This window comes from Ambystoma mexicanum, chromosome 6q (assembly GCF_040938575.1).
Source record: "Ambystoma mexicanum isolate Mex_15411 chromosome 6q, UKY_AmexF1_1, whole genome shotgun sequence".
NCBI lineage: Eukaryota > Metazoa > Chordata > Amphibia > Caudata > Ambystomatidae > Ambystoma > Ambystoma mexicanum.
The window spans coordinates 1,420,146,629-1,420,174,592 of NC_090937.1; the positions used below are offsets into that span (position 1 = coordinate 1,420,146,629).

Sequence of the window (27,964 nt, forward strand, 5' to 3'; positions counted from 1 at the left end):
CTGGAAGAAGATGAATTGCTGCTGCATTTGCTTTGACCCGATCCGAAAGCTGTCGTGTCTGTCAAGGACTGATCCAAGAGAGGACCTGGCTAGGAGACCTCTTCTCGAGCTACAAGGGAACATCGTGCAGAAGCTGATCTTCATCAAGGCACCCTTGAAGTCAGTCCCAAAAGGCTGTTAACCGTAGCTGGGGTCTGGCGAGAAACATTGAAGTAAAGCACCAGGACCTCGAGGCCGTCGACGTCCATCACCATCAACCAGTGTTCGGAGGATTTCCGTGACTGATGGAAGTCCATCGAGTCGTGTTGTCCCGAAGCGGGGACTGTCAAGTATCGGCAGAGATCATCTGTGTTGGGACGCCGTACTTATCCGGCTTCCACGAGAACTAATACTGGTGGCTCTCGTATTCGTCAACGAACGGTGGTTACGGTCCCTTTAAGATCTCGTCTGCCGGGATCTTGGAAGTTGGCATGGAGACGATGGCGTCCTCTCACATCTGTCACTTTTCCCTCTACACGTTAAGTTTACGTATAGTGATCATGTGACTGTTATATAAGCCACGCCTGTTCGTTTTGCCGGCGCTTCTGAATCTTGTATTCTAGCGGCTTGCTTTCTCTTGTATTCCAGCTTCTTGTCCCCCCTTGCCTTGTCTTCCTGCTCTTCGACCCCGGATCGCCCACGGACCTGCTTTGGCTACTCCTTTGTACTTTTGCTGCCAGCCCTGCTCTTCGACCTCGGATCGCCCACGGACCTGCTTTGGCTACTCCTTTGTACTTTTGCTGCCAGCCCTGCTCTTCGACCTCGGATCGTCCACGGTCCTACCCTGCTAGGATTGTCCACCTACTTTGGAACTCGTCACCTTTGGTACACGGACTAGAGACTGCCTTGTTGTACCTTTTAGGCGTCCTCGTGCCGTCGGGTTAGGTTTTGCTCTTTGGACAGTCAGCGTGGATTTTCTCCTGCTTCTTGCTTTGCCTTCATTTCTGGATCTTGGGTTGGCTTCTACCTTCCTTCTTATTCCTTCCTTGGGAATATTCGGAGAATCGGAGATTCTGAAGAACTACACAGGTTAGTGGTGGATTCTATTCTGATTTCTGCGTTTATTTTGCATACATCGCATCTATGTGATATTTGCTCGTAGTGCAGTTCCATCGGGTTCTGGATTCTTCGTTGACATTCCATCTTTCCGCCAATCAACTGTTCTGTTTGTTGATTGTACTGACTAGTTCGGTAGATTGGCGAGAAGAACTCCTCGGCTACACTACGAGGGCAAGAGCGCTACTGACAGGGACAGCTTGTCGCTGTGCTGCTCGACGACCGAAGCCGCAACGCTCCACCATTGCCTAAGAACATTGAAACTAAGGGCTCCCTTGCCATCACCGTTGACCGCTTTGTCCCACCAGAGAAAGTCAAGGTCATCAACGAACCAAGGAGAATCCGGCGGTGGGTTTCCCACCACCCGAAGTCCACAAAGACACAGACGAACAAAGATCCGATAGCCAGCCGCGATCGAGTCCCGATCATCTGTCAATGCTGACACCCGCTGCCAGGCCTACATTCTTCATCGAATCTGCTTTGCAGCAACAAACTCTGGTTCTCGTCCTCACAGGACGTCCACGGTCGATCATTGACGAGCACCACCAAGGCTGAAGCTGCTGTCCCGACGCCAGTGTTCACATTTTCTTCATGGAATCTCAACGCCCTGTGGCTCCTGCTTTAAAGGGAGTTCACCCACAAGGGATCGGTCGACCAACCATTGAAGAAACTCTGCTAAACTGAGGTACATTGGGGTAGTAGAACATTTTAGCACGTAACAAGACTATTTAAACATACACTTTATTTACAGGTTGCCCAGGTGGGGGATCCTCACACAGAACTGTTTCTCAGTAGCTTAAGTACTATTCTGCCATTGTTTAACCCAACTTGTCTTCCTTCCTATGTCTGATGTTTATTCCCTTTACTATTTGATTTGTATGCCATTGAAACTGTCAGCAGTTGGTGCATTTTAAATGAGTCAAAGGTTAAGAGTGGTTCCACATAGGCATTGTATATATTTGCCATATTAGGTTTGCCAAAGCTCAAACTGTGTTATTGATTGTGTATATATATTGGACCTTATTTATAGAAATAACTGTATTAGCACATAACATAGTGTGTGGACATTCCTTTGTGGGGGGGCTTGGGTACTACACTGTACTTAAGAACCAGCCTGCATCACCTCCTGAGAGCTTAAGCCTTGGTTGATCGTCCATTCTACCATATAGATAATCTTGGGTTGGGTGCTCTGTGCTTCTACTCTGCCATATAGAGGGCAGGAGTACAGATACCCCCCTCCAGTCTTTACAATGGACCAATTATTCTCTAACCCAGGAAAAACGTTTCATTTCCTTGGGTACAGTACTACAGCAGAATCAACCATGGCAACACGTGTTTCACAAAGCGGATGTTAATTTAATTAGTTCACTGTCCACTGTGAGCTTCTTCGGGGCTAGACGAATTACAGTGGTATCTTTTTTTTATTTTTTTATTCAATGCCATTCTTCTGACATTAAGAGCCGCCGGTAATACTGTACCTTCGGAATACTAATACTTTTGTATTTGTTCATAGTGTTCTGTCACTTGCCAGAGGGATCTCCCATTCCTCTACATACAATTCGTGCTTCACAGATCAATTACATACACTCTTTGTAAATGGTACACTTTCTTTCATTAGAAATGTTCTGGTTCATTGACATTGTCAATTCAACAGTTTTCTTTAAGTCGTTTATTTGAAATGCTAACAGCCACAAATATTTTGTTTCAGCTGCTGGATTTATTGTATACGATCCAAAAATTGCAGCATGGCTGATAGACCCAAATGATACAGCTCCATCATTCGAGTTTTTAGTGACTAAGTACTGTGGGAATCCTGAGCCCAAAAGAGCAGCTAATTCAAAGATGGATTTTGTGGTCAGTAATTTCTTAATATTTTCAATATGATTTTTTATTTTTCATGAATACAAAGACTATATTTTGAATCACTATATAACAATGATTGTAAATGTCATTTTAATTGAAATTCTATCAGGATTCTGAGAGGACTGGCCTACTTTAAAATCTTATATTAAGGTACACTTATGCATTCTGGATTTCGGGTTGAGCCAACAAAACCAAAATGATCTGTTCTCTTTTCAGTGTATACTGGAAAAATCAAATATGTTTGCTGCTGCACTCAGAGGTGAGAAGCTACTGGATTATTGTCCAGACCGCAGCTCATTGTCTTGCTTGGGCAGCAGGTCATCTGAATACTTTGTAACACTTTGGTTTGGAGCAACGCAAAGGTAATGGGCAGCTGTTTTGCAGCAAAAAGCATTGTCAAAACCAAATAGGTCTGGCTTTGAAAATTGACTTTGCCATTGCTTGTGTTTAAAAATCAGCACAGTGTTACTGACCAACAATGACTTCAGACTCTCCAAACTAAAAGATGTTTGTGAATAGATCAGCCAGTACGGTACCACACTATTGAGAATTTGATCTGACTATTTCATATATATTGTATCTGAACCAAGAAACCCCATTTTAAGTTCATTTTCTTCCTTCCCGACATTCCCAAATAGCCTTGATGTAAGGGCATATGAACCATAGTGGTTTGGGGGACTTTTATCACTTTGCAGAGGGGCGGGGGACCAGACAAGGACTATTTTTCACACTTCCCTCAGCAGCCAATGCAGAGCAAGGGGCTCAGAGGGTCTTCTTTAATCAACTGCTGCCCCAATGTTTAGGGTAAACGCCTAAAGTTGAAATTGGCTCTTTCAACCATTGAAATGCAAAGGCTGTCCACCTGTTGCCGTCGAAGTTTGCAGATATTTAATGATCAATGTGAAGGATATTGGAGTTTGCAAATTAACCTCCCCACAATGTCTTGTTAAGTTTATATAGTCACACGGTGCAGGCAAGAACCTCTCAGCAGGCAACCACATGTTGCTCATTTTCTGCTTGGGTGAGGATGGTGTTGATAGCCATAATGTGTAATGATGACAAAGAGTGGCGACTGTGCTGTCATAAGCAAAAGAAAGAGGCAAGCTGGAAACAGACATTTGTTTAAAATCTGCATTACAGATTGCTGCCAATATGTGAATAAACAGCAATTCAGAGAGTAATTGTTTGTTTGTAATACTGGCATACTTTGTGTTTTCCCTCCAGTCAATATAATGTAAAACACAGTCGTTGAGGCACACAGAAATACTGCAGTTTGGCTTGGGTTACGAGGGGATGTGTCATTAGCAACTTTCTCTTGTTCCTCTGCCCAAGAATGTTTTTGTCTCCTATGCTCCTGCTTTGTGGCAAGCAGTCAATGCTTCAATATATATAAATATATTCAATGAAACAACTGTGTTCAAGGGACGTTATGGTTAAGTTGCGCTACTAAAAACCTATGACATTCATTGAAAAAACTTTGTTAAAGGGTTCCAAGTAAAACCAAAAAAACCCTGAAATTCGCCAGTTATGGTAAGCTAAGCAACCATAACTCGCGCCACCACCGTGCACTGCTAAGACTAACACCCAGGACATCACAAATGTCATCCTTTACTGATATATATCTAGGCCAGTAACAGCCAGGAACTAAACAATCACTATACTATAGTAGAAAGTACTACATTTGTAGACTTGTACTTCAAATATGTTCTTACAGTAATTCACTTAGGGTCCACTCAAAGCATATGAAGCATATACAAAGGGGAAAACAGACTTGGAAGACAGCAATGCTTTCTATGTATGAAGATGATTAATAAGATTATCAACACTGTCTTATAGTTCTGTTTTTTTATTACTGTACTTTCCCTGGATATGCTCATATTTGTACACATTGCACGTACACTACTTTTCTTAGGGTCTAGTCACAATATGTGATAGTTATACATAGGGAAGTAGTAGCTTTGAAGCAGAGCAATCATTTCTGTGCATGAAGATAATCAGTTAGGTTATGAAGTTTGTCGGGTTATACTGCTGTTTTTTTGTTTACTTCACTTTCTCTGTATATGCTCTATTTGTATGTGTTTTTGTCTGTTTGTGTTTTGTGTGCAGTAATGCAATAATGTAGTAAGTGGGTTTGCTTAGGTACTTATTAAATGTTTCACAGTATGCAAGACTCTAATAAGAAAGCGTTTATAATTTTAGTATTTAACATGGCAAGATTATTAATATTGCATCTCCATCATGTCTGCTGCACACTAATCCTATGTTACTACATGTGTACCTTAGTATATTGGAGAAAACTTCATAATACAATGCTATTTGGATTAATGCACTACGTACCTCATGATATTTATTCCAATGACAGTTTTTATTAAAATTACAATAAGAATCCCTTCTACAGACTTTTCATGAAAGGGAAATGCACATGTGATGCCATCAGTGATGTCCTCAATGACATTTGTGATGTCATCTTTGATGTCCTGGGTGTTAGACTTAGCCATGCACGGTGGAGGCGCGAATTATGGTTGCTTAGATTACCATAACTAGCTAATTTCAGGGGTTTTTCAGTTTTGCTTGGAACCATAACGTCCCTTTAACAAAGTTTTTTAATTGAATTTCATAGGTTTTTAGTAGCGCAACTTAACCATAACGTCCCTTTAACAAAGCTTTTTCATTGAATTTCATAGGTTTTTATTAGTGCAACTTAACCATAACGTCCCCTTAACAAACTTTTTTCATTGAATTTCATAGGTTTATATTAGTGCAACTTAACCAGAACGTCACCTTAACAAAGTTTTTCATTGAATTTCATTGGTTTTTATTAGTGCAACTTAACCATAATGTCTACGAACATCTGACTTCATTGCAGACCTTCCGGAGAGTGCCACATGACCATATGCTGGCACGCGGCATGATGACGTGTCTGAGAACCCGTACGCACTTCACGATAAGATCTGTGCTTCGCTGAAAGTTCAGAACTGCATTTTCTACTGGTCTAGGAACTTTCAACTTCAAAATTTCCCTTGCACAGCTCCAACACCTATTCCTACTCATCCATTAACAATCTAGTACACAGTACATACTTTTTGCAAAACTACTATTTTTCTTAAAATAGAATCAGCCAATGGCATCTCTCCTCCCCAAGAGACACAACCACTGCTGTAATCAAGGAGCATGAGAAACACTGACCCCTACCGTAGAAATAAAACACATGCAACATTTTTCCCTGTCCACCTGCCCTGCCATATTAGTGTTTGGTGCCTCTTCCCTCATTTCCCTCCACACCTTTCGTTCTAAGCTTTCCTGCCAAAAACAAAATGCATCCAAAAACAAAGTAAATGTTCCTTTAGGAACCACCTTTCACAGTTAAAAAAAAATATAACTAAAAAAAAACGTATAGACTCCATCTATTTTATATTTCTCAGTAAAGTACATAGACTAATAAGATTTTCCAAAATTTCCATTTGCATTTTATGTTATGCTAATGGGAATATTGTGGCGTTCATCCTCCGTTCCAGGGACTGGAACAATGGATACCGGCCCAGCAGCCCAAGTTATCAGCCCAAGCGAAGCGTGGGTGGATAATGAGGTCTCTGGACCATTATCCCCCCATTCCAGCCCCTGAAATGAGGATGAAGGCCATTAGCAGCCTAGGTTCCCAAAGCGGGAACCCGGGGTACTAAAAGAGGATTTTTCTTCCTACATCGGGACGCCTTTGTCGCCTTTGGCGTCCCGGTGTAGGAAGGAAAATCCTTTTCCAACAAGGCCACCATGGAAAGGGAAGGCTGGGGTTCCATACAGGGCCCCTCTTCGCTTTCCATGGCATCCTGCAGAAGGCAAAAAGAGAACCGTATGACCATATTACCACAAGCACATTTTTCTTCCTTTTCAAATTTATGCTACTTTCGAATAACTTCACCACAAAGCCAGTTCCAGGTGGACATGGCCACTTTAATCCTATGTTTTGTCCCTTGTGGTTATGACCAGTAGCCAGATTGACCGGATCATGACCTTATTTCATGACCCAGACAATCTGCCCACTGCCCATGGCCACAGGCTACCCCTCAGTTACTAAAGGTATACCTCTATTTTTTATAGCTACATTATGACACTTGTCAAAAAATAAAACACTGGCACATTTCCAAAACCATGCTTGTAGATCCTTGCCAATGCTCCTTACGCAAGTTTGCTGGAAATCCACCCATGTTTTATTTTTTCAAAAGTGTCAAATGTATGCACATACAATCGTCATATAACCTAGCCCCCACTTGACAAAATCCATTCAGACTTTACAAAAACATTTATATCTAGATCTATAATCTTTTTGCAAACCTTTGTGTAGATTTGTCAAATGACACCACATTTATAAGCCTTTACAATATTTTGGAACCCCCCCTCTAATTTTGCTCCCTCTTGACAGAATCCCACCAAACTTCGCATAAACATTTATACCTAGATCTATCATCAGTTTGCCAAATGAAGTGTAGATTTGTCAAATGGTGCCTCATTTATAAGCCTTTACATTATTTTGGCACCCCCCCTCTAATTTTGCCCCCTCTTGACAGAATCCCACCAAACTTTGCAAAAACATTTATACCTAGATCTATCATCAGTTTGCCAAATGAAGTGTAGATTCGTCAAATGGCACCACATTTATAAGCCATTACATTATTTTGGGACCCCCCCTCTAATTTTGCCCCCTCTTGACAGAATGCTGCCAAACTTTGTAAACTCATTCGGAATCAGGTCAGAAATATCCCATCCTCATCACCCCTCACCTCCCCAGAGATTATTTGATAAGTTTAACAAGTGCAATGCTCAGAAAATATTTTTGTCCCGAGGGTTCGAACATGTGTTTTTATGCACTGTACCTTAGTTTTCCTCTTATGTACACATGCGAAATCTAGCAGCAGGGCGCGGCCATCTTGTGCTAATCTTATCCGTTGCTGCATCGCCCTGAGGTGAACTGCCCTGGCTGAACTAAATCATATGCCCCACCCCTGAGCCTGACATCACCAAACCTAGTGATATTCTCCGCCTTTCTCGTTTGAGTTCCTGGGCAGCGTAGCCAAACGTGCCCAGTCATCACCCACGTGACGTGACGCAGATCCTGGAAATCAACACACATCGTCTCACAACACAGCACGTCACAATTCGGAATATGAAACCATACTTTAAAAGGAAACAGCAAGACTGTACAATTTGTAAAGTACTTTTATTTCACATTAAACCTTCCTAGAACTTCCGGCTATTGCCATATTCAATCAAATTGGAAATTTGTTTCATCGCTCGCGATCCAAAAATGTTTATCGTGAGTCACGCGTTGTTCTTTTTGGGTACACAAGGTGTTCGTTTTCGGTCAAAGGAGCGCTTGGGTCGCACAGTGAATTCCGGGGCTTGTGCATCAACTTCGGGCTAGACCACAGTAAGGGATGTTATGTTGCTCCTAATCGCTATTACAGCGTAAGGGCATATTGGGCCTTTGCGATCGTCCCAAAAAGGAGTCAAATATATCCAGTTGTTCACAAGTATCTGCAGCTGCCGGTTGAAGAAACCATCAGTTGGCATCTGGAATCTATGACAATTGCAAAATGGCAGGATGTACCTGTTTCGAAAACATAATAGAAATGCGTCTCAGTAGCTGATCTTTATTACAATGTATCTATTGACTTATTAATTCGGCATAGAGTTTAAACTAACGATTAGCAGAGACATGAAACAATGTCAACAGAGAGAAAACAACGTGGAAAGTACTACACAATTTACATAAACATTTTTATTTTACATTTTTTTTTTTTAAGCGCTCACACAGCCCGCAGTCATAGAGGCGCTGTTCCAGGAATTGTTTGTTTTGTAGTTGCGTAATTGTTTTTCTCTTAGTTGCGTATTTATAACACGCTTAAACACCCAGAGGTTTCGAAGCACGGACCCGGGGATCGAACCTGTGTTGCTTCGTGTCGTCTTGCTTCCAAGGCGCGCACGTTGCTGCTGAGCTATCCTCCCGGGACTTCCGAGGACATTGCTTCCGAGGACAATTTGCTTCTGAGGACATTGCTATGTAGTATGTTCAACTCTAAAAGGGATACGGAAGTTGCCGCTACAATTCGAGGTGCACATAGTTGGCTACATGCATCTCAATGCTGAACGGCCCATGTGGGCGGTAGAAAGAACATTACACACAAAGGTTATACTTGCGTTTCATTGCATTATGCCACACAGAACAAACGATTAGAATGTAACCCAGAAATACTGGTCAGCTAATAAGTTGATGCTCGTTCCAGTATAATATCGTTGAAAGTCAAACTTACATTATATTCGCCATTTCCATTCTCTTGGCGTAACTCAGACCGTAACACAGACTCCATTCACACCAACGATTTTTCATAAACTGAATTTACATGTTCCTTAGTCCAGTTTTGGAATGGACAACTTTATCATATCTTACATTATTACACCCCTCCTTTCATTCAATTCATTTCGGAATGGTCCCTTTCTCTCAAGGTCAAAAAACAATTGAACCTTATACTGTGTGTCCAATGCGTGGGCTTCCTTAGCTCGCAAGCAAAAATTCAGAGCTGGTGACCTTCACTCAGAATGAACATACATTCTTAGTTTGCAACATCTTGGCTCACCGCATCCATGAGAACTGTAATTGTGATGCACGGGCACAGGAGGAAAAATGTGGGGGCCTTCCTTGCTCGATCGTGGCGCTGCTGAGGGGTAGGGAAACTTTGCAATGACAGTATGCGCCCTCCTCCAACATTGGAGTAGAGGGTACACAAAAAGGAGTCAGTGTTTCTAGCAATAGCCCCACCTATGCTTAGGTCACGGACTCCTTCACTTATGTAGCCTAGGTCTCATTCCTTTTGTGGGATTGTAAGGCAATTGTAAAAACTGCAGTAGTTGATAAAAAAAAATTAACAAAGAGGATACATTTTAATAGGTAAATTGGATGCTTTATTTGGACACTTCTTAAAAACATTGTTGATCAAAAAAACAGATGGTAATCATTTGTTCCACGAGCTCTGTTTTAGGTGGACAGTGCACGTTGGCAATGTTTTCTGACAATGTATGTGTACTCGGAACAAAATCGCACGCAATTCCATGATTATACATCTCCATCCCTTGAATGCTGAAATGCAATCTCTTTGGCCTGTACTTTAGGCACATATTGGGGAACACCTCCAAATCTACTGTGTGACAGAATGCTGTGAGTCCCATCAGATCTCGTGATAGAGTTTTATCAAACACAATCTTCTAAAGTGCTGTGTGTGGAGGCGAAGATGGAATCAACCACTTCTTCTTCCGTTCCTGCACAGGACTGTTCACGAACATCCTAACTGTTAGGACTTTCGCGACAAAAAAACACCTGTTTTTTGCTTCTTGCAGCCATATCCCATCCCATCCTCATCACCCTTCACTTCCCCAGAGATTATTTGATAAGTTTGACAAGTGCAATGTTGTGTTTTTTAATATGTTTTTACTGCGATGTCCGTGGGCACCGGACACGGATTCAAGTTGGCGGGCACATCGAAACAATCCGACGCACCTCACGCTTCATCGCAGCCAATCAGCAGACATGTCATTGTCCACGGACATGACGCAAGCCGATTAGCCAGTAGATATCACACATTTTTGTGACCTACTTTTTGGTCATTTAAAAAAAACGATTGAATGTATTTTCACCAAATTTACAAAAGCCCGCTTTCGTGACCAAGCCGTTGTTCCTGCCGAAAATCTGGTGAAAATCCGTCCAGCGGTTTGGGCTGTAGGCATGCAGAAAGTTTTTCCCCCATTCAGTCTATGGGGAAAAAAGAAATTTTGGGTCCCCCCCTATAACTTTGCTCCCCCTGGACCAAACTTTGCAACAAAAAAAAAAATCAGAGTGGGCCATATACTTTTTTTTTTTACAAAGTTTGGTGAGGATTCGTCCAGGGGGAGCGAAGTTATAAGCCGCCCAAAACGTGCTCTTCCTATGGGATTAGCAACTTGACCATAACTACACCACAGCCACTAGCGTGGCTGTATTATATATATTTGCATTGTATTGTATTTGGATCATAAATCTATTACGGTGCCCAAGTTTAATACCTGAATGCTTTACCATCTTGAAAAGCAATGTTTAATGGATCAACCTGTGTGAAGCCAGTTATGGATTATTACAGCCTTGGATGGTTTCACATGGCATTATATTTTCTTCATTTATTAATGTTCTAAATTTTTTTGACTACGACTTTTCATGGTTCGTGGGTCAATAATGTTATATTAATTAACTTGACACTTAGTCAAAGACACATTATGTGTCAGATTACAAATGTGATGCATTATGTAGAATGGTGCATTTATCATTATAAGATGACTGCCTTGTTTGACATGTATACCTATAGGGGTTGGAGATTTTGGCCACATGGAAGGACCACCACACACATAATGGTGCAGGTTGTATGTAGTTGTAACTTGGACGAAGCTCTGGAAGGGCAAAACGCGTTGTTGCTGGAGGACCTCCCTCCTGCTTTCCTTTTTGGCTGTGTCTTTAATAGGCAATTGCACAAGGATTATGCTGTGTTGAGAGTTTTTTCCTTGTTGCTACATATGTATATATATATATATATATATATTACAGGGCCTGCGATAGCAGCCCTGTACTTAAGGTTAAGTTGCTAAACCAATAGGAAGAGCACTTTTTGGGCAGCTTATAACTTCATCCCCCCCGTATGAATTCTTACAAAACCGTGCAAAAAAAATATACGGCCCGTCAGATTGTTTCAGCAAAGTTTGGTGAGATTTCATCAAGGGTGGGCAAAGTTATTGGGGGGGGGGTCCCAAAATGTGTGGTTTTTCCCATAGGCGCAATGGGAAAAAGATTTTTGCTCACGCCTACAGCCCAAACCGCTACACGGATTTTCAACAAATTTGCGGCAGGAGCGGTGGCTTGGTCCCGATAGCGTGCTTTTGTAAATTTGATGTAAATCCGTCCAGTTGTTATATTTAAAATGACCCAAAAGTAGCCACATAAAAATTAGTTATATTTGGTTTCGATTTGCGGACTCTTCTCTGTTCGGTCCGCGTACGAGCCTCCGATTGGCCCAGAGGCCGACATGAGGTCCGCTGACATCAAACAAACTGGCTGATCGTATGGCGAAAAAAAGTGTGAGGTGCATCATATTTTTCAAAACACACGCCATGTTGGATTCGCGGACAGCCACCGTTGTCCGCAAACATCGCAGTAAAAACCTATTAAAAAACAAAACATTGCACTTGCCAAACTAATGAAACAATCTCTGGAGAGGTAAGGGCTGATGAGGATGGGATGGGATGTTGGTTTAAAAAGCCAAAAACGGGCATTTTTGTTCTCCGATATCCGCGAACAGATAGGGGCAGTCCTGAGATGTTGGGAACATCTGAAATATTCAGAGGCATCTATGCTTACTTGTGCATAACAGGGTTGGTAAAAATCAGTTTTTGGATGGCTTATAAATTTGGCACCACTCAATGAAACTGCATGAAATGTTGGACTTACATTCTAGAACTGACTCTGAATGGTTCTGGAAATTGTGGTGCTGTTTTGTCAAGAGGGAACAAAATTACCTCAGTCTGCAAAACGATTGTAGACTTAGATATGAATGTTTTTGCAAAGTTTGGTGGGATTTTGTCACGAGGGGGCATTTGTAGATGGCTTATAACTTTGTTGACGTTTGACGAATGTGGGCAAAAGGTTTCAGAAAGATTATAGACCCAACCTTGACTGTTTGTGCAAAGTCTGAATGGATTTTATCAAGTGGGGCTAAGTTATATGACTATTGTATGTACGTACATTTTGACACTTTTGAAAAAATAAAACATGGGCGCATTTGCAGCAAACTCGTGTAAGGAGCATTGGCAAGGACCTGAAATGATGGTTTTGTAAATGTCTGTGTTTTATTTTTTGAAAAGTGTCTTAATGTAGATACAAAAAATAGTGAGATACCTTTGGCGACTGAGGTATAGCCTGTGACCATGATCAGTGGCCAGATTGTCTGGGGCATGAACTAAGGCCATTACCCGGACAATCTGGCTACTGGCCACGACCACGAGGGACCAGCAATGGAGTTAATGTGGGCATGGCCACCAGGGACTGGCCATGTGATAAAGTGTTTAGAAATTGGGATAGGTTTGAATGGGAAAAGAAAATCTGCTCATGGGTACAGGTTGAAGTGCTGGATGGGATTGCAGCAATATGCTCGAGGAGGGTCAGCAAGAACTTGAAAGCATGGTTTTGCAAATATGTCCTGTGTTTTATTTTTTTAAAAAATGTGAAATGTAAGTACACAACACAGTGATATAACATTGGAGTCTGGGCAAAGGGCCTGGCCGTTAGCAAGGAGAAATGTGTACTGTAATTTGGTTATTGGGGCATGCAGCATGGCCGAAGCAGTACGTTTGAATGGGAAATTATATTCTGTTCGCGTTTACAGCCTGAAGTGGTGGACTAGATTACAACAAACGTACGCGACAAGGATTAGCAAGGACCTCAAAGCATGTTTTTGGAAATATGGCGTGTGTTTTATTTTTGAAAAGTGTAAGAATGTAGAAAACTAGTGATATACATTTGGTGTGTGGGTAGTGGGCCTGGCCCTCGGCAAAGGCAAATGTGTACTCTGATTTGCTTATTGGGGAAAGCGCCATGGTCGTAGCCTATGCCCAATGGATTTGCAGACTTGGCATGGCTGCAAGCCATGAGCACTGGCCATTGGTTACATTATTAGGAGTAGTAGATGGGGGGGGGGGCTTTCCTCTTCAAGTAAATCTTGACAGGTGGGAACACCCCTTTGTGTCTTTAGCCCTGCCCCTGTTTTATAGGCTTTTGCTATTTATTTTAATATAAGACAGAAATTATGGTCCAAACCTAAGACCTGGGATTGCTCAGAGAGCATTTTGGACCCAATAATCAATCTACACTCCAACACCAGTATAAAAGTCCGGCTAAATAACCAAGGTTTAACCTCGAATTGCATACCAACCTTTTCGCGGAGTAAAGCAGGGATGTCCTTTGGTTCCCGCTTTGTTCATATCTTTTCTTGGAGATTTTAAAGAGACGCAATCTACAATCGGAGCATTTCCACCGAAGATAGCTAATACTCAGGTCCCGAGACTTTTATACGTGGACGACCTGATGTTACTTGATCAGACCCAGGTCGGGTTGCAACGACAACTGGATAATCTTACAGCTTACACCATCGAAAACAACTTGGATATCAATAAATCAAAAACCAAGATCATGATTTTCCAAAAACCAAGAACCAAAAAGAAAGAGTCTTTGAATTGGCTCCTCTACAATACAAAAATTGAAATAGTTGAGTCTTTCAAGTATCTCGGAGTGTAACTCGACAGCACCAAGAGGGCCCGGAACATGCAAAATGACTTAGGCAAAGAATCTAGCGGCACAATTGAGAGCAGTCGATCGAAAATATGGTAAATTCTCTCTTCAAACGGTGATCAGCTTCTATAAGGCCAAGATTATTCCTTCGCTGACATATTGCATGGATGCTACCCCGTCTATTCCTCCGGGCCTTTGGCTCAAACTCGAAGGTTTCATCTGGAGATCCGTGTTGGGCCTACCAAATTCCACTGCTGTAGCTCCGATAAGACAGGAACTTGGCCTTGTTTCCCTCAAAGCTGTGGTGGATACTTCCACCTTACAACTATACAGGAAAATCATCCATCCTGACACCCTTGAAATATATCGCATGATTGCAGAAGAGATTTGAGAAGGGCAATAACCAGACGATGAATAAGTGGGCTATGGACCAAAATCTGAAACTACAGGAAATTGCATGTAGTAAAGAAGACCTAAAGAATAATCCTGTTAGGAGCAAAACCAAACTGGAATGTATAGACTGGATCACGACTACGGAAAAAGCAACACACAACAAATTACTAGCCCATCTCCCAATGGCTATCAACAAACTGAAAGAATCAATGGCATACTGCAAAAGATATCCAAGTAAAGCATTGATGAGAATTTTTCTAAAAGCCTGTCTCAACGTCCTGGCGGCGCAGGAAATTCTTGCGATCAGAATAGGTTCTAAGGCAAAAGCCTGTAGACTCTGCAAAAATCCTGAAGAGACAGAATCAATCAGGCATTTGCTAATGCTCTGTCTAGCCCTGCACCAAGCGAGGATCGCCTTTTTCAGCCCTCTGACGGTAAATTCGTTTGCTGGCAATGAAGAAATCTGGTGGAACCGCCTAATAACTGGGGACAAGACACGATGGCACACGGCGTCTGCTAAACACTTGAATTTAGCAATGGATAAAACTAAACCGAACATTGTCTTCTGACTCTTTTATACCATCTACCGGCTGAGGCACTGTTCTTGTCCCCTTTGTGATGTCTTCGCAAATTGTTTTCTCTTCTCTGCTACTGAATGTTTTTTGAGTTCTTGTAAAAATCTTTCTTTTGATTATATACAAGTAATAATAAATAATATAAAAACTGTTTAATATAAAAAAGATATCAAATGTGTATTTTTATAGGAAGTTTGATATGTTTGGATATGAAAAGGGTATCATTTATATCAGTTTGATATAGAGTTTATATTCAAATTATTTTTTTATAAAGTTATTCAAATGTTTTTAATATGGGAAAGCATGTGTGCGCTTTTGCATGGTCGAGGGTATAGGGAGTTGTGAGGAGTTAGTCGGCGAGTGTGAGATGTTGGTGATGCTTTGAGTACGCGGGAGTGGGTTGTATCCTTGATGGTATGAAGTCATGATGTTATGTAAAGCTGGTGTTTGATAAGCCTTTGAATCATTTTATATAAACTTTATATTATTTCTATTTATTTATTTTTTTAAACTTATTTTATTGGCATTTATATAAGTACATAATAACCATCAAACGGTAACATAACAAACGAACAACAACTAATTAACTACCACAGTCTTCATAGCTCAACGTATTGTTCTTAATTGTGATGAGGGGGGCCGGTGGTCGGTGTACCCAAGGTCACAGGGGTTGAGTTTCCGAGTTGTCCATTCTTGGGGGTAAACCCCAGGCAAGTCTCTGGTAGGGGTGAGAACTCAGGGGGGTTTGTGATCCGAAGCATATTGGATGTCGCGCAACAGGGCCCTCCATGATTCTAGGGTGTCATTGGAGTTATCATTGCTTGAGTTGATTCCATCTTGCCAGGCTCTGGTCTCTGCCACTGTCCACTTTTCCAGGTCCTTAAGCCAACGTCCATGCCTCTGGCCCCCTGGTGATTTCCATGCCATAGCTATGGACCTTTTTGCGAGGATGCAGGCTAGGTCCATTAGTTTGACCAGGTGTTTGTATTTGCTGAGTCTGGGATGGGCTCCCAGTAAGCATTCCTTTGGGTTCCATTCATATCTTGTGAGTCCCGCTTTGGTGCAGGTGCTTTCTACCATGGACCAGAATTTCGCCGTTTTGGTGCAGGTCCAGAACATGTGGATCATGTCCGCTTTGTCATTTCCGCACCAGGGGCAGTTCGGAGATGCTTGTTTGTTAAAGGTAGCAACTCTTAGTGGGATCATGTATGTTCTGTATAGCACATTCAGTTGAACTTGTTTGAATCTAATGTTCCTCGACACCTCTTTGAGGTATAGTAATATTCACTCCCATTCACTGTCAGATAGTGTGATCTGGGATTGCTCAGAGAGCATTTTGGACCCAACCTTGTGTATAGGCGCGTTACAAATACCATATCATATCATATCATATCATATCCCCAATTCGGTTTCCCATTTTTGTCTCAGGGATGCGCTTTTTGGATTGGATCTATCATTCAGTTTGATGTATAAGCGGGAGACCGGCTTCCAACCGTCTGCTAGGTCGTACATTTCCTGGAGGAGGGGGTCCGGTGGGGGTTCCTCTGGCCAGACAGGCCATTGTGCCCTAGCTGTCCTCTTGTGGCGGTGGTACCACAGGAATTGGGTGTTAGAGATGCCTTCATTAGCTTGTAGCGATTCAAGTTCTCTGAACATGCCGTCTTCAAACAGGTCTCCCCATGTGTAGATTCCGGCTCTCTCCAATTTCCTGGCGGTCGCTAGGTCCGCCTGACTTTTGCATACATCCACCAGAATGGGGGTGTTGGGATTGTAGGGATGTTTTAATTGTCGAAGGAAGCCAGTTCTGGCCCATATCTGCCTGCCCAGGGTGACAATCATGGGAACTTCAGATGTTTGTTTCGTCGGGTTCCAAAGCATTTCTTTGGGGAATAGCTTGGAGGTCGCATGTCGCAGGAGCCCCACTTCAGCTGACAGGTCATCGTTAGCCATTTCGTCACATGGCTGACCTGTGCAGCTAGATAGTACCTTTGCAGATCGGGTAGTTGTAGCCCTCCTTCCTTGTACGGGAGCGTAAGTGTAGGTAAAGAGAGCTTGTGTCTGGAAGACCCCCATATGAAGTCCTTGATTAGAGAGTCCAGTTTTTTTTAAAAAGGGAGGTCTGATGTAGAAGCAGACGTTCGCGAAGTGATATAAAAAACGGGGGAGAACTATCATCTTGACTATTGCCGCTCTGCCCATCACTGCCAGTGGTAGCTTCGACCAAAAGTTCATGGATTTGCGGAGGGCACCCACTGCTTTTTCAGTGTTGTGTTCATGCGTGAGTGCAGGGGTATGACACACATCGACTCCTAGGTACTTAAACTTCTCTAATTGCCATTGTATCCCGACGTCTGGTAGATCGGACTTATCCAGACCCCTGAGTCTGGCCAGTGGAAACGCACATGACATTAGCTTGCTAAATGTTATCCCAGAGTATCGGGCATAGTTGTCTAGGATGTCCAACGCGACTTGTGCATTGAGCTGAGGGTTATTTAAATACAGGAGGACGTTGTCCGCGTACATGGATATTATGGAATGGTCACTGCCCAGCTCAATTCCCGCGTCAAAGTGTTGTTTCCTGAAATAGGTGGCCACTGGCTCCAGGCCCAGTATGTATAACATCGGGGACAGCGGGCATCCTTGCCTCGTGCCCCGCTGTATCGCCCAGGCTTTGGACGTCCCTCCAGTCTTCACTCTCGCTGCTGGTGAATTATACAGTACCTGGACCCATTTTACAAAGCCCTCGCCAAAGCCGAATTCCCTTAGTACTTCGATCAGCCACTCCCAGTAGATGGAATCAAAGGCTTTTATGGCGTCTAGCGCTAGCACCGCTAGGTCTTCATCTCGATCATAGGTCTCTGCCATGATGTGCTGGAGCCTCCTCAGGTTTGCAGTAGTATTGCGTCCTGGAACAAAACCATTCTGCTCCTCGTGAATCAGGGTTCCTACCACCCTCGCCAGCCTCTTAGCCAGTATTGTGGTCACTATCTTGCAGTCATAGTTTAGCATGGCGATTGGGCGGTATGATTCACAGTTGTCGACAGGTGTGTTGGGTTTAAGTATAGGGATGATGATTGTTTCTTTCATGGAGTTTGGTAGGATTCAGTTTTCGTATGCCTCCATATACACCTTGTGGAGTATCGGGGTGAGGGTCGCTTCATACGCTTTATAGAATTCTGGCGGAAGCCCATCACTCCAGGGGGTCTTGCAGGTGGCTAGCGATCTAATCGCCTCTGTCACGTCTTCTGGAGTGATTTCCGTGTCCAGTAGCTCACTTTGGGCCTCCGTCAGACTTGGGAGCTCAATCTCTGCCAGTGTAGCCCTTATGTCTTTCTCTGGTATTTTGGTGTCATGGGCATACAGTTTGGAGTAGAAGGCCGCAAACGCAGAGTTCATATTTTGTTGCGTCCTGTGGGTTGTCCCCCTTTCATCTGTTATTTCAGTTGGGAGGTGGCTTGGGAACTCGCGTTTACACAGCCATGCCAACATTCTACCAGGTTTATCTGCTTCTTTGTGCGCCCTCCTATGTAGGTCGTGTAGTCGAATTTAGACAGTCTATTCCAGGCCAAACGGCATTCCTCCCGGGTGCCCTTCAGTTCTGTTTCAGCGTCCGGCGTGATGTCGATTTCGGATTCCAGGTGTGTAATCTTATTCTCCAGATCCTCCAGTTCCGACTTCAGATGCTTGCGGATGCCACCAGCTCCGGATATGACTTCTCCCCGTGTCACAACCTTCATGGCCTCCCATAATGTGCTCCAACTTGACACTGAGCCTGTGTTAATGTCTAGATATTCCTCGAGTTTAGCACCAAGTTCCTCCTTAAATGCGTGGTCTGTGAGTGCTGCCGGTGGCATTCTCCATAGCGGGATTGGCGGTCTGGGTCCTCTAGGAGCCCATTGCATAATCAGTGGAGAGTGATCGGATATGGTTCTGCCTAGATACATTGTGGAGTCTACTTCTTGAGCCAGCTCACGATCTATGAACAAATAGTCTATCCTCGTATGGACCTTGTGCGGGGCCGAGTAATAAGAATAGCTCCTCTCGGTGCGATGTTGTTCCCTCCAGATGTCCACTAGGTCGAGTTGCTCTATTGTGGTGTCTAGCACGTTAGATGCAGGGCTATTTAAAAGATGGGGGGGGGGCTCTAATCTGTCCATAGCTCCGTTCCTGATGCAATTGAAGTCACCACCCCATAGGAACGCACTCTCTCTGCGAAGAATCATTTTGGCACTAAGCATTTGAGGTGTGAGGGTATTCCGTGTTGTGGTAAGTATGAGTTCACCAGGCACACTGGCGTGGATTCGATAGTTCCCCATAGTATTAGATATCTGCCCTCTTTGTCAGCTTCATAGTCCAGTAGCTGGAAGGGCACTGTCGGGTTCACCCACGTGAACACTCCTCTAGCAAATTTGGAGTATGGCACCCCTCTTCCGATCCCACCCCATCTTTTGGATAATTTGGCTGTAGATTCTTCCGTGAGATGGGTCTCTTGAAGCATCACTATCGATACCTTTTTCCTGCGCAGGTAAAAGTGGATCCGATTCCTTCTCAGGTACGTGCCCATACTCCTCACATTCCACGTCGTCACCTTAAGTTGGAGTGCCATTGAGTTGGTGTCTTGGTTTCATCTTTCCGGTCGCCCCAGATTTCACGGGCCGGCCCCTTCTGTGGGTGATGAGGCTCTCCTCCTGGGTTCCGGTGTTTTCTCATCTTCGGCCCCCAAGGACCTCCGGTCCCGTGCTTCCCCTTTCTTAATATTTCAAGGACTGTGGTGTGAACGAAATGATTAACAAAACTGGAACTGGTGCGCCCAGCAACGACAAGTTCCTGCTGGTGCTCAGGCGCTCTCATACCGTCAGGACCCATCCGGGTGTCAGGCATGAGGGAGGTCAGTCAGGCAACTGGCCTGTCCTGAACTGTTCGTGGGGGTAGGGCTCTGTGCCTGGCGTGGGCCGAGCGAGGGCCGCATCTACTCATAATCATCAGTCAGCTGACTGTTGGGTGATTTTACTTTCTCTTTGGTCATTTGCCTTGCGTCTGAGTTAGCTTTGAGTCATGAATCCGTCCATGTCTTGAGCGCAGGGGATTCTTCAGTTTTCCATGGGTTGAGGATCCTTATCTGCAGCTAGATTGTTGTCTTCCAGCCACATGTTGGCAGCTGCTGGGGATTCCAGGAAAATCGCCCTCCCCTTGTGGATCACTTTCAGTCTGGAGGGGTATAATAGCATGTACTTCAGGTTCAGTTGCCTGAGCCGGGCTTTAATCGGCACAAATGAGTTCCTCTCTCGTTGGACCTTTGGGGTGTAATCGGGGTAGATCGTTATCCTGGAGCTCCCACGTTCAATGGGGCCCTCTTCTCTGGAGTGCCGGAGGATGGTCTCTCTATCCTGGAAGTTGAGTACTTTAGCGATTATAGGGCGAGGATGCGAGCCCGGCGGGGGTCTCTTCCGAAGTGATCTATGCGCCCTTTCCATTGAGAATCCTTGCGTTAGTCTTCCGGCACCCACCTCCTGTTGTATCAGGGATTCTATGTAGGCTGTCGGATTCGAGCCCTTGCTTCCTTCCGGGACCCCAAGTATTCTGATGTTGGCGCGTCTGGCCCGGCCCTCAGCCTCCTCAGCTCTGGCCTCAAGTGTGAACACCTTTCGTTCCAGGTCCAGCACCTTAGCTTTCAGCTCTGCTGCGTCGTCTGACGTTTCTTTTATGGTTGTTTCGGCAGTGGTCACTCTTTCTGTTAAGTTGCGGGCATCCTGGCGCATGAGATTCTGGCGCATGAGATTCTGGAATCTATAAATGTGCGCAGTGATGCAATTGCCTCCAGTACCTGGGCTTGATTCTCGGGGGAGTCCGCCGGTTTTGCTTGGGGAGGTTCGGGGGTGGAAGTGCGTGGCTGCAGAGGAGTTTTCGCTTTAGCAGATAAATACGTGTCCATGGTGCTTGTTTTTGTCTTATTCCTGGCCGCCATGATGAGGGACGTTCAGAGACGCCACTCGGCTATGTGTGGGTAGATGATAGTGGACGTCGCCTCCTCAGCAATGCTCCCACCGGCCCAGTGATTTTAGTGTGCGGGCTGGGGGAGCTTATGGTTCCGGGGGTGGGGTGGTCAGCTTGCAGCGTGTGGGGACTGTTTTACGCGGGTCTCCAGGGATCAACAGAGAGGCAGCGGGTGGGGACCCCTCTGTAAAGGCCGCGTCGGCCTGTTGGGATCAGTGTTCAAGTTCTTGGCGGGGCATACAACAGCACGCCGATGGTGCGGCGCTGTGGTCCCCTATGCTGGGGGTGTTCGATTGGTTTATGCCCTCACCCAGTGCTCTCCTCACCTCCACCTTCTTTTGCAGTCGATGGCGGGGCTCCCCGCACCAAGGAGTCAGCGTGTCCACTCACGGTGTCTCTCCGGTTCTCGCTCCTCGGCCGCTACGGATGCTGGAGCCCAGGGCCCAGGCCCAGTCTCCCCGGTCAGCCGCTGCAGCAACAGCAGATCGGACCCGGGTGGAGGGGCGGGCTCCTCCTTCTTTTTTCGGTCGTGGCAGCAGCTTGTGGGTCGGTTTCGCTGCGAAGGCGGTTAGCGTTTTCCTCCGGCGTCGGCTTCAGGAGCTGGCCGCCATCCTGGGTCCCACCAGCAGTGGGGGGGGGGACCTTTGCAGGGGAAAAACCGTGGGTCTGGAGGTCCAAACCCAGGAGAAAACCACAGGATCGTGTCCGGGGCCGGGTCTCCTTTCCTCGGAACCGGTTCTTTCTGTCTCAGATGTAATTTCAGGCAGGCAAAAGGATCGAGATACGGCGTCTCGGCCGGAGCATGGCGACTCAGCTTCCACTCGCCATGAGCTCCAGGCCACGCCTATATTATTTCTATTTATAAAAAAAAGAATGTGCTATCAAAAAATGTGGTTTGAGATAAAAAAAAATTTGATATAAAAAAAATTGTAGATAAAAAATATATCAAAAATTAAAAAAATGTCATAGCTAAATTTTTTTATATCCAAATTTAAAACAATTGTTATATAAACATTTTGCAAAAATGTATATCAAAATGAAAAAATGTATACCACAAAAACATTTTATATCAAAATTAAAAAATATTGTTATATAAAAAGGTTAAAAAAAGTATATCAAAATGAAAAACTATTGATATGACATATTTTATATCAACATTAATGTTCAAATTTAAAAATGTTTTAAACATTTTATATCCCCAAAAATGTTTATATTAAAATTTCAAAAAAAGTGTATAAAAATGTTACAAAAAGTTTATAGCAAAATTACAAAAATATTATAGCAAAATGAATCCAACATTTTTTATTTGAAAATCAATAGGGTGGAAAACACAACGCTTTTTGAGTTAACCAGGGGCTATTCAGAAAAGGGTTACTATGATCAGCTATAGCTACAACGCAGGGAGAACAACTCCAGGAAGGTTCAGAGGATAGTTGTACTCCATATTGATTAATTAATAATTATGATTGGGAGATTGATCAGGACTTGCTGACGGAGCGTGAGACCCGGGGAGCTCCTTGAAAACATGGCTACACTTTCTGTTGACAGCAAACTGTTGCTTACTGTTAGGCCTATGGGGGAGTCTGTTGGAGATTGCATACAAAACATTTAGGAGCATGTGCCCATAACAATGGCTAATCTGGGGATGGCGACCCAGAATGGCGATGATGCAACCAACAGCGTTTGATGTGGGGCGACGACGGCAGACACAAATTATGCCCTACTGCCCCATCAGAAAAAATGGAGAGCCAAGCGCCCAGGGTATCGAATGGCGTGCTATCCGGTAAGTATGTTTTAAAGTGATCACGTGTATTTGGTAGGGCGTACGAAGTAGCCGTAGTTGTTAAACTATGCAGATTTATTTTGTTTCCACCCTTTAACCGATAAAGTGGACGGCATTGAGGACACCAAGATGTAGCAGAGACCATCAATATTTACTGCGTTTGCTGTTCAAACCAAATTGAAAACTCTGGGGTTTCTGAAAATGTCCTGTGTAAGGCTTGTGTTTCGCTAATGAAAACTGATAGCATAAACAATTATAGGGTTATAGCGGCTGTCACCTGGATTGATATCATGGCTATCAAAGGTTTTACGGCCGTTGTTGTGAAAACATGTTTAAAACAACACTTTCACAGATGGTGCTCAGTGCAGAACATTGATGACCCCCGACAGGATGCTCCCGAATGTTTGGAAAAAGCGTACACGGATGATTTGCTACATAAAATGTCACATGCTGAGCTCTAAACGCCTTGTAGAAATGATGCGCTTGACGTAGGCGCTAACACAGCTAAGGGCCGTGCATGGGGCGGAGCGCTGTGCATCTAAAATATTGTGGGCGATACAACCGCAAATAACCCCCTTTTGAAAATGAAGCAATCTAGACAGGGCTGCCCGATGTGTGTTAGAAGCATTAATGAGAAAACAGTTTGTAAGTGGTGGGATAATGTATACCAAAGACAGTCTGGTAGAGCAATGTGCATGGAACCCCGTAAACTGACCTACGAGGCCTGACACTGTAGATGTTTTCTTATGTATTTGCGCCTATTTGCAGGAAACAAATTAAATTCAAATCTGCTGAAAAGTGATCATTTTAATGTGAAACCAGCTGTTGGATGTGTATAGCGTTGCTGGGCTACTTAAAGAGCAGCTGGATACTGTATGTCCAACGCTGCTGTGTTATCTGGAAGCACCAACGATGATATACAGAAGAAAATGTAACAATCTTTTATACATCGCAAACATATGAGCTAACAGCAATCACCCACTAATGGACAACTACTGGCAAAAGCATCACAAAGGAGGTCACTGCGATTTAAGGTCGCCGGGCGGGTCCTCATTGCGAGTAAATGTGGCCAACCTGCAACAAAGTTTTCGATGTGTTGAAGGCCACAGGTTGTTTTGACAGGTTGTATGTATTTCTGTCGAACGTCTCTCTGTTATGTGTATCTGCTTATCGACGCAGTGAGAGACGGGCTGTGTATGAAGTAATTGATGATACATCGAAATTTGTATCCAAGGAGATCATTGTGCAAGTTATTTAATGTGTATAAAAACAGATGTTTTAAATATGAATACAAATCTGCTGTTTGATTAGACCTGGTTGTGTCTTTTTGTGTTGAACAGGTACGGAGGGCAAACACGCCCTGTATTCAAATGGCAGAAATATATGATGACATAAAGATGTCAAGAGTTTATAACAACGCCTGTGAAAATAAACATCATTTGAAAACAGAATTCTATAGCGAGATTAAACCCAGTCTCTCTAAAAGTTGATGTGGCCAAGCACAACATAGCTGATGGCACCTAATTAACAAGTGAGGTGCGTTATTATACATATAGTAAACAGGACCACGTAATAAAGAACGAGACCGGTTTTATGAATTGTAAAAAACAATTATTTATAAAAAAGATATACTTAATACAGAAAGGAAAAATACAAGTGTAAAAATATTTATTGTGATCGAAAAAAATAAACATGCCGCTGCAAATATCCAAAATCTCAGACACTCCTTTGTGAATTGTAAAAATATTTTACTCATAAAAAAGATAAACTTAATACAGAAAGGAAAAATACATGTGTAAAAACATTTTGAGGTATAAAAAATAAACATGCAGATGCAAATATTGAAAAGCTCAGACACTGAACTTGAAGGGACGCAGCACAATTACAACTATAGAAGTGCCGTGAAAAACGAGGGGTTGGTAGAGGTCCTTGTTAAAATATTTAATAGCCATGGGGGTGGGTCAACCTGTCTGCTGCCAGTGTTCTTTTATCAAACACAACCCTGAGCGTCTTTCTTAGAGTGACAGTGTTAATTTACCACTGTTTTTATAGCACACTTTTCACAGATGTGTAACGACGATAGACTGTGGGGTGTCACACGCATCTCCTTGTACAAAGGATTGCACCAGATCTTTTGAACTGTCGAAATGTATCTGGCCCGCGTTAACATTTAATGTTATTTCGAATGGATTGTGTCATCCCACGTATTCCCCATTTTATGATATATTCGTTATCGCCAGCTTTGCTGCTTCGGACTTTTTTTCCGGCAGAGGGCGCTGTGCTCGAGGTCGTAGCTTCGATTTTCTCTCAACGGGCTCTGCACCTTGTCGATGTCGCTGTTGGTATAAATAGCTCGAGCCGCGCCCGTTGGCTTCAGTTCCGTTTTTTCGATTGCTTCGCTCTCGAGAACGGCGCGCTTCGAAAATTTTCTTCTGAAAATGTCGTCTTTTTAAACCCAGTCTTGGGAGTTGAAGGTGTTGAAGAAGTATATCGACTGTGAATCGAAGATGTCGATCACAGATCCTCACCGCGTTTGTCTCTGGTGCCTAGGTTCAAGTCATCGAACCAGCGACTGTGGCTCCTGTCAGTCAATGATGGAGAAGGCCCTTGTGAGAGGAAAGGTAAACTGGCGGTGGGGCGGGAAGCTTCTAAAGCCTCGAAGGCTTTGTCCAAAAAACATAAAAAATTGAGCGATTCAAAAGAATCGGATCGTCATAGACACTCTAAGAGAACTCGATCTCGTAGTAGATTCAGGCGCTCTTCATCTTCCTCTTTTAAGAGAGTGAAAAGGAGACATAGATCTCCTTCGTCATCTTCCGATTCATCGACCGGTACGATGCCCGACTAAGTCGGATTCCCCTAGAAAATGGGAAGAATTTCGAAGGAAGATGATGGAGGTCTTTGAGAATGCAGCCTCGACCCCCTCAAAGAAACCTCAGAAGAGCCGGACCCCTGTCGCTCCATTTGAAAACATAGGGAAGTCGGGAACTACTGTGGTAAAACCCGGTAGTATGGATGAAACTCGAAAAACTTGAGTCGACGCCAAGTCATCGAAGACTCATCGAGATTCGAGTATTTCTTCGACACCTCATAAGAAACAGAAGTCGTCAAACATCCACGGCATCAGCGCCGGCAGCTTCGACATCGAAGCCAAAAGCACCTTTGACACCTGTGTTGAAGACTTCATCGGTGTCTTCGAAGGTTCCTTCGATACCGTCGAAGGTTACGTTGATTCCTTCGGCGAAACCTCATGAACAAGACAGGAGATTTACTCCTTTACCAAAATCAGACTTTTTTAAGTCTATGTCTTCAATTTTTGAAGAAAGTGGCTCATAAGGAGAGGCTTTTTCTCCTTTTGGAGTACAATATGGTACTAGAGAGGTCCCAGAATAACTTATCAATCCTGAATCGAAAACGAGAGAACTTTGTGACGCCCTTCACTCTGCTTGTGGCATTCATACGTCACCTGAGCTAGAGTTTGCAAAACCTCACACTGCAGAACATACAGATTCAGGGTACAGGAGTTTAATGAATAGAGTGGTGGAATATATGGGTTGGGGTAGAGCCTCACCCACTTTTGAACAGGACGATATGACAGACATAATTGTTCCAGGCCCCAAGAAGGATCCAGTACTCCCCTTCCATAGGGCACTTCAGAGAACAGAGAACAGAGGAAAAGAACTGGGAAATTCCTGAAAATATTGCTGCTGTAAACAGTAATTTTCCTAAAAAATATAGACCGTCTAGTTCTGATCCTGAATATTTAAACAGACATCCCACTCCAGAAAGTCTGGTTATTCAAGCAGCAACTACTTCAAGACAGACTGCATATCCTACTATCCCCCCAGATAGAGAGGATAAGAAAGTGGATGCTTGGGGCCGTAAAGTTTTTACTTTGGGTAGTATGGCTCTTAAGTCAACCAACGTCACCTGTACCCTGGCCAGGTTTACCCATACCCTGTGGGACTGCATTTCGGCGGCGGCTGATCATATTCAGGAAGGCGAGGAAAGGGAAGGCTTGCTGAATATTGTCAGACGGAAAGGAGGCAATGGGGGAATGTCTCCAGTCTGGACTGGATACTGCTGATATTATCAGCAGATCCATGGCTGCAAGCACTGTGCTACGCAGATTTGCGTGGTTGAAGAAGTCGGGGTAAGCACCAGATGTGCAAGCCAGACTTTTCAACATGCCTTTTGATGGCTTGAGACTGTTTGGTAGTAAGGCTGATGCAAGCCTAGAAAAACTACAGACCTCAAAAGCGGCAGCTAAATCTCTTAGCGCCTCCATGCGACAGCCTCAGAAACCCTATTCGGGCTCAACTTCCTGGAGGGGTCGTTCTTTTCTGTACTACTCTTCTTTTGGTAGAGGAAGGGGACAGGCTTTTCAAAGAGGCAAGACAAATGTCACTCGTGGTGGACGAAGAAGAGGTGCAAAATCAGCCTCAGCAGCAGCATCTCTGCCCTCAGCCGCTCCTGCAGCCGCCTCCAAATCACTCTGAGACCTTGTTACAAAAAACCCCAGTGGGAGGCAGGATATCTCAGCATCTGAAGGAATGGCGGGGCATTACCTCAGATGCTTGGGCACTGGAAACAGTAGTTCAAGGTTATTCTCTCCCCTTCCTAAAAAGGCATCAGAACCATCCACCGGGAACTAACTCTGTCAAAATTCCAGATCCACTCCTGTTGCAGGAAATTGTAACCCTGCTAGAGAAAGGTGCTATAGAACAAGTACCTGTAGCGGAGAGGAACAAGGGTTGGTACTCCCCATACTTTCTCATTCCAAAGAAGGACGGACGATTGAGACGCATCTTGGACTTAAGAAACTTGAACAAGCCCTCAGGAGGACAAGTTCAAGATGTTAACCCTTTCTCAACTCCAAGACTGGTTGGTATCATTGGACCTTCAGGA

At 43.9% G+C, this 27,964-nt stretch overlaps 1 protein-coding gene across 1 annotated transcript in view; it reads left to right on the forward strand.

Annotated features, from left to right (window-relative positions):
- Positions 1-27,964, forward strand: part of POLN (DNA polymerase nu) — a 1,535,958-nt gene that overhangs the window by 14,483 nt on the left and 1,493,511 nt on the right. The window contains exons 4-5 of the mRNA XM_069630227.1: positions 2,804-2,949; positions 3,175-3,320. Of these exons, the coding sequence (XP_069486328.1) occupies positions 2,804-2,949; positions 3,175-3,320 (292 nt within the window). The remainder of the gene's footprint in view (positions 1-2,803; positions 2,950-3,174; positions 3,321-27,964) is intronic.